Source organism: Quercus robur, chromosome 2, assembly GCF_932294415.1.
Source record: "Quercus robur chromosome 2, dhQueRobu3.1, whole genome shotgun sequence".
NCBI classification, from domain to species: Eukaryota; Viridiplantae; Streptophyta; class Magnoliopsida; order Fagales; family Fagaceae; genus Quercus; species Quercus robur.
The window spans coordinates 33663534-33677204 of NC_065535.1; the positions used below are offsets into that span (position 1 = coordinate 33663534).

At 34.4% G+C, this 13671-nt stretch overlaps 1 protein-coding gene across 1 annotated transcript; it reads right to left on the reverse strand.

Annotated features, from left to right (window-relative positions):
* Positions 1-1211: 1211 nt before the first annotated feature.
* On the reverse strand, positions 1212-2069 carry LOC126713430 (late embryogenesis abundant protein At1g64065-like). The gene has a single exon (XM_050413183.1). The coding sequence runs from the start codon at positions 2011-2013 to the stop codon at positions 1369-1371; it is 645 nt and encodes a 214-aa protein (XP_050269140.1). The 5' UTR covers positions 2014-2069; the 3' UTR covers positions 1212-1368.
* Between the last annotated feature and the right edge of the window lie 11602 nt (positions 2070-13671).

Consider the following 13671-nt stretch of genomic DNA (forward strand, 5'->3'; position numbering starts at 1 on the left):
TTCTATAATAATAATAACAATAATAATAATTTAAAAGACAAAAACAAACCTGTACGCATTATACAATTGACTAAGAAGTGTGTGTTTTAGTAGGCAGGATAGAACCCCACACCTAAATCACTCAATTTTTCCACCCTCCACCACATAACCACAAACGTACTATTATCTCTCTACCATTTTCTATCCTCTTTATAATCACTCTAACGAAACAAAGCCTTAGTTTAGTTATTATGTTCAAAACAGAACTTGATCTGGTGTAGCTAGCCTTTGGATTAATAGATCATTGGTTCAATCAACGGGTCACTAGTGGAGAGAACAAAAGAATTCACATAAACCTGTACCTGTTTTCTAAGTTCTAATCCCTTGCCATTTGCCAAAGTCACAATTAACAGCGTCGGAGTCTAAGACAAAGAAATCCAACAAGGCTAAGCCTAATCTTGAAGAGATAGTATGCGTTAGTGATGAGCTTGTGACGTCAACCTCACTTGAAATAGAGCTAGACCGTCTCATATGATCATATCTACCATTGACGAGAGTTTTGCATCCCCATTTTTACCGCTGGTGCTATTGAGGAGCTAGCTGATGAAAATTATTTTAACTGAATACTACTTTTAATTATGACTGTTATTAAAATCAATTATTTTTTCTTTTCCTATTAAAAAAATTTAAAATTATTTTAGAGCATCCGCGAACAAAATCCTATAATTATATTAAATTCTTTCTTTTTGTTTTTAATTTTTCAATGCTGGTGCGTTAATTATATTCGTAGAGTACAAGGCCACCATTCCAATATGTGAGCCCGTGTATTTGTGTGAGTGATAGAGAGGGATTATTCAGCAAAAAAAATAAAAAATAAAAAATAAAAAGATAGAGAGGGATTAAGCTGTCAGTTATTTTTCATGGTGGTCTTGTACTTTACGAATATAATATATTAATATCATTCCATATACCAAAAAGAAAAAAAAAAAAATTTGTCAAATTTGGTTTGTTTTGCACCATTAATTTTGACAATATTATCATTATAACATCCCAAAAAAAAAAAAAAAAAAAAAACGATATTATTTTAAGAGGATTAACAACATTTTTCAAATGAGAATTGAATGAAAAGACTAAAATGATATCCTTAAAAGTTAACGGACAGAAAATAATAAAATTTAAAAATAAAAGAACTAAAATGAGAATTCACCAAATTTAAATTTATAGACGGTAAATTTAAATTTTGCAAAAATATATTCTAATTCTCTCACAGTAAATAAAGGTCAATACAAATATTTCCAAACAACTATAATAATAAGAAGAACAAAACAATTACAATACCATTCAAAAAATAGAATTAAAAGAAATGAAATTAAACAGCTTCTATGTTTACTAGCAAATAATAGATTGGACCGCCTTCGCTGACAAATCAATAGTCATACTGCAGTTCATTTCGGCTGACTTTTTCTTCTTCATTACAAACATCAATTCCACTTTCCCACTAAGTTTGGCATGGCTGTTCAGAGTTAAGACCCCACCACCTAACTCACTTCCAAGATTGGTAGTACTTGGCAGCGCATTTGAATTCACATTTACTGTGACACCAACTTTTTTGGTCGATTGTAGCCCAGCCTTACCCTTAGGAATAGTGACTTGCCCCACTGTCACACCCTGGTACATGAACGTGGCAGTGGTGCTATCAAATTTGTAGGGACCAAAGTTAGTGTTCTTAACCCTAACTTGGGTTGTGAAACTCAAGTCAAAGGAAGGTGATGCTTGGGTACCAGCGCTGAAGTTCTGGAACGTGACATCAGTGCCCAATCTGACCTTAGGGGTCTTAACACGCATCACAATGAGTGCAAACACCAAGATGACAATGGTCTGAAACACAGCAAAAGCAGCAATATATATGGCCAACTTGATCCTTTTCTTTCGACGGAGCTCCTCAGATGTTAAAGTGGCAGACTCTTCATCACTTCTGGGTTGCTTAGTTGCTGGTGCCATGGGGTATGCCTGCTGGTTCGTTTTCTCTGCCATTTTCTTCTCTTGGAATAGTGAATACAAAAGCTTTTTCTGTTTCTCTACTCTCTTGCTAGTTAGTTTTTTGAAAGTAGTTTGTGGAAATGGTAGCTGATTAGAGCATCCACATTGGGCTTGCTATATGCCAAATGTAAGGCACATTTGGCATACAAGCCCAAAAAACGCCAGCAACAGAAAGGCCATATGGCTAAATGTTAAAAAAAATTTGACATAGAGCTACAGTACCATCTTAAATGTAAGATGGTACTGTAGCTGAATGTTATAAAAAAAATTATTTTTTAATACTTTTAACCCGGGAATTTCTCTCTCCTCTCTCAATATTTTTCTTCTTTTCTCTCTCTTCCTCCTCTCGTTCTGCTCTCTCCTCTATCTTAGATCAGTTTGTTTCCATAAAATAAAAATAAATAAATAAAAAATCTCAGATCAGTTTGCTATAAATAACGATGGGTTTGTTATGGATTCCTTCCTCACTCTTTCTCTCATCTCACATCCCTCTTTCTCGTTCAAGGCTTGCACTATAGCTGGGTTTGGTTCGTGGTCACGGCATGGAGATCGGTGGATCGGTGAATCATGGGTCAGGTGGTGGCGTGGGTTTGGATCGGTGGAGATTGGTGGGTTGCCAATGTCGCCGATGATGGATCGCTCAAGATCGCTGATGATGGGCTGGATGTGGTGTGATGTTGGCGACGTTGGTGGCAGCGTTGATCTGGTGGCGCCGTGGGTCAAATGGTTTCGCCGATCTGGGTTTTGTGCTTTCGCCGATCTGGGTTTTGTGTGGGTTTTGTGTGTGTTTTGCAGTGAGGCATGGATTGATTTTTATCTTTTGGGTTCAGATGGGTTGGATGTGGCAGTCATCTGGTGGTTTTTTTTTTTTTTTTTCCTTAATTTGGGTCTTTGGTTCCGGTGGGATTTTGGTGGGCAGTGGGCATGGTGGCGTGGTAGGCATGGTGGTGGTGGTGCGGTGATAATTGGGTTGTTTGGTTGTTGAGAGAGGGACAAATACTCAGAGAGACAACGACAGGGATGAAGAGAGAGAGAGAGAGAGAGAGAGAGAGAGAGAGAGAGAGAGAGAGAGAGAGAGAGAGAGAGAGAGAGGAGTGATAGATAACCTTTAAATATTATTTTATTGTAGAAATTATATTATTTTAGTGTATAGGATGGTAAAATAAAAGTTGGGATGTTGGAAGTATTGGAAAATGGTATGGTATAATTGGTAAAGTAGCTTTTTGGGATTGTAAAATAAGATGGGATGGCATTTCCGGATGGAGATGCTCTTAGGTGGTTATATATAGTGCTCGGACAATTTGGATGATGGAGTGAATTAATAATGCAACTAGAGCTTCTTGGAAAATGTGGCAAATGCGCCTCAGCGTGCAATTGCTGACGAGGTGCTCTCTTATTTCAGAACTAGTTAAACGAAATGCTGCCACACGTTTTGCTAAAAGACTTTCAGCTGCTTGAGGAAAACTAGGATTCTCCGGTATCTTTGACATTCTATACCAAAATGAGTCAAATAACTTCCTTCTAGTTAAGGGTAGTTGATGGCGAATAGATCGCTATGACCTTCCTAAACTCTCACGCGTGTTTGAAATTATTGCATAAGACAAAAATGCACTAGTAGAAATCATGGTTTCGAAGTCAGAATCGCGTGAAATTTGGAAACCTGAAGCGAAATGGCATTCTAAGCAATACTCATAGCTTTGCCACGCAGTACCCTCGAAAATAGCGAATTTCTTCATTTAGACCCTGAAAACTACGGTTTTGCCGTTTATAATAATTTTTGTTTCCTTAATAACTTTTTGTTCAAAAGTTAGAATAAAGTACCGCTTGTTTTGGGACGACCCTTAAAGTCATTAATTTATGATTTTGCATTTAACTCAATTTTTCCATTTTCGAAAATTTTCATTATTTTGACAACTAATCGTGTAATTAGTGTGAATTAGGATTTCAAACGTTTTTCTTAACATTTATATGTTTTGTAGCTGTTAGAGGCAAATTAGACTATTTTTTCAATAAACACAGACTTTTGTCAAATTCTTTCTCTGGTAGATTCCAGTTTATATCCTTGTGGATTCAGGAAAAACCCTTGTAGATTCAAGGTTTACACCCAGATTTTAATAGTTTAATTTCTATTCTATCAAGAAAGTATTGTGTGTGCTTTCATTAGGCTTCCGCGACATCAATAGTTAAGGAGTGAAAATTATAATTAACATTTAATTTTTTACATTAGGATTAAGTGTCTTTGAGTGTTGGCAACCCGTATACAAAACATGTCTAAAGTATGTCTTGAGATGAAAGTGTTTGGAGTGTCTTAAATTGTGAATGAATATCTCTATTGAAGACTTGAAAGACTGCTCAAGAAGTTGTTGAGTTTGTTGCCTTGACTGCTAGCTTGATTGATCAAACTTCGTTAAAGATCAATACATAGCTCAACTGCAATCAACCAATTGAACGGTTGGAATTCAATTTCACATGCATGTTTAGTCCATTGGAATTTGTGCCATAGTCACTCCGATCATATTAAAGGCTTGCCAAGGTCATCATGTACTTAGAGAGAATGTGAAGAATTAAGGAGATATTGCTACGACTTCTGTGTGACAAGAAAAATACAAAAATACAGACATGCTAGCATTTCTAAAGCACCGCTATATAGTCTAGAAAGTGTAGGTATAGATCCAAATGGGCTATCTCGGCATTTTTAATGTCGACACTTTCAACCGTTGGCCAATAAGTGTGATAATAGCCCAGGGTGAGCTACACCCAAAGTTGTCAAAATCAGGATTCTACTTAGGATCGTGGGAGGGAGGTGGCATTGTGGATCGTAAGATCTTACATTATTTGAGGAAAAAAACATATTGGTATGTTAAATAATTACATAAATTATACATTCATTCATAAAAACCAAAAATGTGCATCTATTTGATGTAATTACCTACATTCATTTGTAAGCATCATTTAAAGGGACCTAAAACCTCAAAACGCGTCAGTATTAGGATGTTATTTTTCATTTGAGTCCAACTGAGCCTTCTGTCAAGTTAAAGAAGATTATAAAAATTAGGATCATTTGGGATCATTAGAATTGTACTATCCTATCGATCCCGAATGATCGCAAAGATCCTTAAAAGATACAGATTGTTTTGGGCAGGTGGGATAGAAAATCGTAGGATCATAGGATCTAGATCGGGATTTTGACAACCATGGCTACAATAGTAGTTTGAAAAATGTCAGTTTAGGTCCCAGTGGTTTTGTAACCCTATAGCGGCGCTTTTTAGAAACTGAAAACCGTTGTAGTAGGTTGAACCTATACCAACGGTTTTAAACCACCGCTATAGGCATTTTTATATTTTTCTAATATAGCTTTTAGCAATGGTTTTACAACCCTATAAAGATGCTTTTTAGAAATTGAAAATCACCATAGTAGGTTAAACCTATACCAGCAGTTTTAAACCGCCACTATAAGCATTTTTATATTTTTCTAATATAGCCTTTAGTGGCAGTTACAAAACCGCTACTATAGTTCTTTTTCTTTTTCCCTAGGCACATAAATTTTTTCTGTTTTTTCCTTTCACAACCTGTTTATAGCTAAATAAAATAACATGCTAAATACAAGAGTTGATCTAGTTTAAACTATAATTTTTTATGCACGCAATATACATTACCAAATTAAGATTAGGATACCAAAATAAAAGTTTTTACTATAATAACAGTTATGCCCAAAAGAATACACTCCAAATGTCTAGAATGTTATAATAAAGTTTCCAACTTTGATATATATCAACGTTTGAAACTTTAAAATATATTGAGTAGAACAAAAAAACCAAAAAAAACCCATCAGCTACATATTTCCTAATGCGGATCCCCCTGATGATAAATTTACAGCAACTAGAGAATGGTCATCCGCATCATCACCATCCTGAAATATAATAAACCCACAACAATAAGTTTATTCAACAACAATGTTACTAAAGAATAACACAATAAGACTAATCCATTACCACTTGAATTCAGGAATAGTTTAACTCCATCAACATATTCTTGGGAATTCCTCCTCTTGTCCATCAAACTCTTATCCATTGCTATAATAATATAAGCTTAATAATTGCACCACATTAGCTAGCTAAATATTATTAGAAGTATTCTATAGTGTTAGAAATAATGGCTACATGATAAAACTTATCATTTTTTACCAATTTAATTTCTTTTCTGTTTTTTGACAATTACTAATTTATCATATTGCATTAAAATGAAGTTGTCAGTTTTAAGATTAACAAACGTTATTTTAAGAACAGTTAGTATCGTCAAACCTTGTAAAAAAAAAAAATCTATTACCAATTATGTTATCTCTCTACAATCTCCCGTTTAATTAGAATGCAATTTCCATCTATATTTTAGTACTAATTTAATAGTGAAACCCACAATTGCAAAACAGTGAAACACACAACTTTAACCAAAATTAAACAAAAAAAAAAAAAAAAAACCCACACAATCAACTAATAATGAAACAAATATATACACATAATCCAAACCAAACTTCAACCAAAATCAAAACTAAAAAATCACAAATTTAACTAAAAATATATACACTAATTTAACTACAAAATAGAAAAGAGAGGGAGAGAGACTTACCTAGCTTTGGGTAGAAACTGAGGTTTTGGGTAGTATTTTTGGAATTGAGATTTTGGAGGAGAGGGGGTTAGATTTGAGTAAGAAAAGAGGAGGAGGGAAGTGGGTTAAGGGGAAGTGGCCATGGTGGTGGCGAAAGGGAGACCCAAAAGGCTGTGGAGGAGATGGGTGAAGTAGAAGGAGAAGGGGAAGGGGGGAAAAGGAAGAAGATCTACCATGTCATTTTTGACAGCCACGGCATGGATGGTAGTTCGCAGCAGCGTGGACAATGGAGGTTGGTGGTGGGATGTGAGAGAAAGAGAGAGAGAGAGAGAGAGAGAGAGAGAGAGAGAGAAAGGGGTGGATGCCAGAAATTATGTAATATATATATATATATATATATAAAGTGGGAAGCTAAAAAAAGAAGTGGGGATTAAAATTTTTAAGTCTGAATAGGTTAAACCTATTGTGGTGAAAATTTGACCTATTGCAGTGGTTTTAAATTGCCGTAATAGGCATTTACTATGTCAAAACCTATTGCAACGGTTTTAAAACTGTCGTAATAGGTCTATAAAATTTGAAGTAAAGTCCCAACTAAATGAGCTATTACGGAGGTTATAATATTGCCTATAGTGGGTGTCTAACGCCTTCCCATCCCTATATCTGAACTCCGAACACGTGCTCTAGTAAAATATCAATCCTTCCATGAAAGTGTACTATATTCATAGTTCCTAAAACTAAACTAGGTAGTGACTCTATTTACACCATCCATCATGGTTCACCCTAGGCCAAGGCGTACTTCTCAATGAAAGTCAAGGGGATAACCCACATTGTGGGCGATTGCCTCCATAAGCGAGGGTTGGAAACAACCGTAATAATTCAACCTGTTGTGGTCGTTACATAAAGCGCCATAGTAGGCTACCTATAGTGGCAGTTTTAAAGCGCTCGATTTAAACTATCGTAATAAGTCAACCTATTGTGGTAGTTACTAAAAGTGCCATAATAGGTCACCTATACTGGGAGTTTTCAAAATCATGGGGGAAAAAACGCTACTATAAAACTAGGTTTTTTTGTGGTGGAATTTTGTATCGAGCATCATCGTCAACATCATATTGAAGAACATTAAAGTGCTTAAAGTGAAGTTGTTGCAAGAACCTACTTCAATCAAGGTGTGTGGTAATGTGAGCAAGTTATACTATAGGTAGCAATGTTTTGGTCAATATATTCTTATATTGTAAACTTGCATTCTATTTAGTAAATCATTATGTTGGGTTGTGATTGATAAACCCCTCAAAGGTTTTTCTTATTGGAATTTTCCTTTGTAATCATATCACGTGTGTTCTTTATTTTCTGGTGCATTTAACATTAGTGATATGGTTGTGCTCATTACTTACAAAACTAGAATGCATTAAATAACTTATTTAAATAATCAAGTTAATGAATTTGGATTAAAGAGAAATCAACTAGAATCTAGGTTTTCCTAACATTTTTACTTCTTAAAAAAAAAGTAAATAGCAATTATTTTCACATTAATCCAAAATGCCCCTCACACTCATTGTAGACAACCACTGTATACCCATGGTATAATAGTGCAATAATTTCTTGAGACATTGTTCAAATTGTCAGAAATTCAAATATTTAAGTATGGCAGGTGTTTGTGAAAATGTTCAACCAATAAGTTTTAGTAGTAAAAGTGAGCAACACGAATGTTACTATCCTTCTCTGCCTCCATTGACAATTACGTTCACAGATGAGAGTTTTGAAATAAGGCTTCTCAATTTTGTAAACTATTGTGTAACTCCATGCATATGTACGGATACAATTAAAAATAGTTATAATTACACTGTTCAAATTTTAAATTTTTTTGAAAAGATGTTCAAATTATACATGGTATTAGCTTACACTTTTTTTAAAGGCTAAATTGCAAAGTACACCCCTAACGTTTGGGGGTGATTGGATTTTACACCCCAACGTTTAGTTCCATTAGCAAATCACACACTCGGTTAGATTTTGCTGTTAACTGCCAAGTCATCTTGCTGATGTGTTTTTTTTATGCCAAATAAGCTCAAAACAACACAGTTGCAATGGAAAGGATGTGACGACTTGGCATATGCTAAACGGCATTGTTTTGCCCAAAGAGAAAACAAACAGAAAATCTAAAAATCCTAAATCTAAACTAGCCCTTAGATCTCTAACCCACGAACCCAACGCTTCCCTTCCTAAAAAAACCCCAGAATTTCTCATTTCTCATTAATCTAAGAACAACCATTATTCTACGTTTAAACATTAAAAAAAAAAAAAAAAAAAAAAAAAAAAAAAAAAAAAAAAAACAAAAATCAATCTTTATTACAATACCACAGTGGCACCCAATTCCTTGAGCTTAGCGAGAATGGGATCAGCCTCTTCTTTGGTGAGACCTTTCTTCAACACCACAGGGACTTTCTCGACCAATTCTTTGGCCTCCTTCAACCCCAAATCCGTGAAAGTTCTCACCTCCTTTATGATTTTGATCTTCATCGCCACCTCGTACTTCTCCAGCTTCAAATCGAACGCGCTCTTCTTTGCGGCTTAGGCCTCCTCCCCCAACCCGGCTCCGGATCCAGAAGCCGAGGATGGGCCAAGCCCGAAGACTGCAGGGCCATACTTGTTGAGGCCCATCTTGTGCCTCTAGAGGACAGAGTAGTCGTTGCGTTCGAGCTTGGTGAGGTATTGGTGGTTCACAATGCAAGGAGCTGGTTACAGAGCCGATGGGTGGTCTGGATTCATAAGGGGTAGGAAGGGAGGGCTGGTTCGTGGGTTAAGGAGCTAAGGGCTGGTTCATGGGTTTAGATTTAGGATTTTTAGATTTTCTATTTGTTTTCTCTTTGGGCAAAACGGTGTCGTTTAGCATGTGCCAAGTCATCACATCCTTTCCATTGCAACTGTGTCGTTTTGAGCTTATTCGGCCAAAAAAAAAAAACACGTCAGCAAGATGACTTGGTAGTTAACAGCAAAATCTAACCGGGGGTGTGATTTGCTAATGGAACCAAACGTTGGGGTGTAAAATCAAAGTTCTAAAATGTTGGGATGTAAAATCCAATCACCCCCAAATGTTAGGGGTGTACTTTGCAATTTAGCCTTTTTTAAACTATATATTCATTTCTAAAATATATAATTTATAAAAAGGCATAAATTAGGTATAGTACTTAGGTGTTGTTTCTTTGGCTCTCCTCCTAAGATTCAGCTATGTAGTTGTACTTAACTAAAAATACACTTCCATCAATGAGAAAAAAACCACATGACAGAATTTTAAGAGAGAAACCTAAAAAAAAAATACCTAAATTTTGTCTATTCTAATATATATATATATATATATATATATATATATATATAATTTAGAATTTAATTGGATTTAGACTTTTTCAAGGTTTTTGCACACAATAATTCATTTGCCACAAAAATTAAAAAATCAGATGGACACATAGCGAAAAATTGAACTCTAATTGAAATCCAATTTCGAATCTATTAGATTTGAACTCTTCGATTTTTATACTCAATAATTCACTTAGTACAAAAATTAAAAACTAGATGAGATACGTGGCCTAAAATTGGAAATTCAATTGAAATCTAATTGGATATTTTTTGAATTTTGACTTTTAATATATATATATATATATATATATATATATATGGTTGGGATAGTTTTATGTGATAGGCCCACCATTAATCACTTTTTCATTTATTAAAAATCACTATTCACTCACCACATCAATATTTTGTAAAAGGAAATTGTAAAATAACTTGCATCTCTACAAAAATTAAAAATTAGATGAGATATGTGGCCTAAATTGAAAATCCAATTGAAATCTAATTGGATTTTCTCTGAATTTGAACTTTTAATATATATATATATATATATGTTTAGGACAGTTTTGTATGATAGGCCTACCATTAATATCACTTTTTTATTTATTATTAAAAAGCACTCACCATATTAATACTTTGTAAAATAACCTTTATCTCTAGCGTTATTCATGAAATAATAATGCAACTAGAGCTTCCTGGAAAACGTGGCAAAGTTAAAAAGGATATATATATATATATATATATATATATATATTTAGCCCACAAACGCCGATCAGCGTGAGATTGTTGACTTCTAGTTCTAGATGCTTTCTTGTTTTATTAGGAGAATTAGGGTGAGTTTGGTTCAGCTTTTTGTAAAAGTGCATAATGAAAAAGTAGAGTTTTCAAAAAGTGCATTTTTAAAAAGCTGAGTGTTTGGTAAAAACTGTTAAAAAGTGCTTTTTGAAAAAACTGAATGTTTGGCTAGCGCTTATAAAAGTGGAGGTTTGAGTTATAAAATACCAAAAATGACAAGATATATATATATATATATATAAGTGAATTTTTTGTTTTAATTATCTCTCTTAATGCAAGTTATGGACACAATATTTTTACAAAAATTTCACAATAAAGTTTATATGACAAGTTGTTAATGGTAGATAAGAAAAATAATAATGTCATTAGTAGGTTCAAATGAGAACCAATAACAAATTACTGTGTAAAATTTATTATGAGAAGTGTTACGTTCACAACATTTTTCGCAATATTTTCACAACAAAATTTATGTGGAAAGTTGTTACTAGTTCTAATTTGAACCCACAATTGAAATTATTTTTTTACTAACCAATATTAACTAATAACAATCTGTTACTTAAAATTTATTATGAAAATATTACAGTAGCATTTCTCAATTAGGATTTTTTATTTTTTATATTATTTTACCTTTTTTCATTTCACTTTCAACCATACGTTTTATTTCTTTTTCTTTTTTTTCTCCTCCACACACTGTCCACTATCTCTACCCCTCTTTTACTCTCCTTTTCTCCCTCATTCTCCCTCATTCATCAGAACGTTCCAGGAGCTCTTTCTTTCTCCAGCTCCCTCTCTTTTTTTTTTTTTTTTTTACTTGATTCCAAAACTCTCTCTGTGATAAGAAAATTTTCCTTTTCTCCCTCATTCAAGAACATTCCAGGGAGCTCTCATCTTCATGTTGTTGCTCATCTTCGTCCCCAACCCAGTCCAGATGGGTCAACTAGCTTCTGTCCTTTGTCTTTTTTTTTTTTTTTTTTTTTGCTTTTATTGTTATGATTTGATTAATTTTAAAACTGTGTTTTTGAGTTTGTATTCTGGTAATTTGATTATGCTTGAGTTTAGAGATGTTTGAAAGAAAGATTGTTGTGTTTGTAGTGTTTGTTCTGTAGCAGAGAGATGATATGAGGGGCGTGAGGTTAGGCGTTGAGAGAACTGAATAAATTCATGGGTATTTCCGTAATTTTATCTTCAGCAACGGTAACCCATCAAAACGCGCAGTACGCGTTTTCATTTATGGACCCTCAGAGGTCCATAAAATTTCCGCGTTTAGTACGCGTTTTTGGCCTATGCCCAAAACGCAATTTTAGGCCTGGCTTTTTTCAAAAAACCCTTATTGAAACTTGAAAGGAAATGCCGCTAATGTTATGCCTTTTGCACTTTTGGTTAACGGCTAGCTTCTATAGGAAGCGTAGACTCCGCTTATTAATATAGGAAGTGTAGACTTATTATATAGTATACTAGGATTCTAGAACGAGGTCATCGCTCCGGGGATTAGGATCTGGTGCGGGAATTGCACCGGATTGCAATTTACTCTAATTTTTTACAATTTTTTTTTTTTCATTTTTTACCTTTTTACTTTTTACTTTTTTAAAATTTTTTGAATTAAGAATTGCATCTGATCTCAATCCGTCACTCTGGAGTTATAAACCATGATATACTTCACATTTTGAAGGCCTTCTAGGACACTTGGCAGAGAGAGAGAGAGAGAGAGAGAGAGAGAAATCCATCAAAGCAGTTTTTTTAATTAATTATTTTTTCAGTATAACTATTTATTGACATAAAATTTTGGGGCATTTTTTAGCAGTCACAAGAAATGGCCTAACCAAAGAGTCGATCCTTATTAAACTCACATCTTCATCATCATCGAGCTTAATGGAGGCCTTGTCCTTGTCCAATGATCTTCTTCGGTATTAATTGCAAGCGAGGATGGCAATGGTGAGGTTATTGAAAAGCAGTGAGGTCATTGGCAATGGTGAGATATTTTCGCCATGATGGTTGATGGAGATTGACCACAAGAAGGATCCCTAACCTCGGTGTTTGACGTTGACAATGAGAACGCCATTTCTATACTAGGGATTTTGACTCAGATCTTGGTGGCCTCAAGTGGTGTTAATTAATGGTGACTTGAGCTTGCCAATAGTGTCAAGGTTTGGAGAGGGAGTGATGAGAGAGTGAGAGACACACATAACCCACAAGAGATAAAGGAGAACTGGCACAAGGGGGAGTGAACAAGAGTAAAAGGGAGAGAGGATGAGAAATTTGGGAGAATAAAAAAAAGAACCAATAATAAATATATATATATATATATATATATATTTTGAATCTAACCAATAATAAATATTTAAATGAAATTAAGGGTCTGTTTGGATTGAGCTTATTTTTGCTGAAACTGAAAACTGAAATTGAAAATACTGTAGCAAAATAATTTTTAAATGTGTGAATAGTACCGTGGGACCCATTTTTAATGAAAAAATTGTTGAAAAGTGGAATTTGTGGGTCTGTGAACAGTGCACAGATGAATTGTTCACTGCTACTTGGTCAACAACTGCGACTAAAGAAAAAAAAAGAAAAAAAAAGGAAAACGCAAACAAAACACAAACGCCATTTTCAGTCCAATCCAAACCACACCTAAGAAACGATAAAGATGTGGCTGAGTTTTTTATTTTATTTTTTAAAGTGGAAAGCTTAAAAAAAAAAAAAATAATGGACTTTGAACTTTTAGTTAAATTTGGGGTGAAAATTTAGGGCTGCCCAAGATGCTCTAACTGACTAACTCTCAATTAGGCTGCAATATTATTAAATTTAGGGTGAAATTCATCACGAGAGATTAGCATGTTGTTATATATATATACTCTGCTAGTCCTAATAATTTTCCAAATTTGTCAAATCCGGTTACTTCATGCTTAAATCATTCCA

Coding starts and splice junctions, on each gene's coding strand:
- LOC126713430 (XM_050413183.1), bottom strand. CDS start 2,013: ATGGCAGAGAAAACGAACCAGCAGGCATACCCCATGGCACCAGCAACT.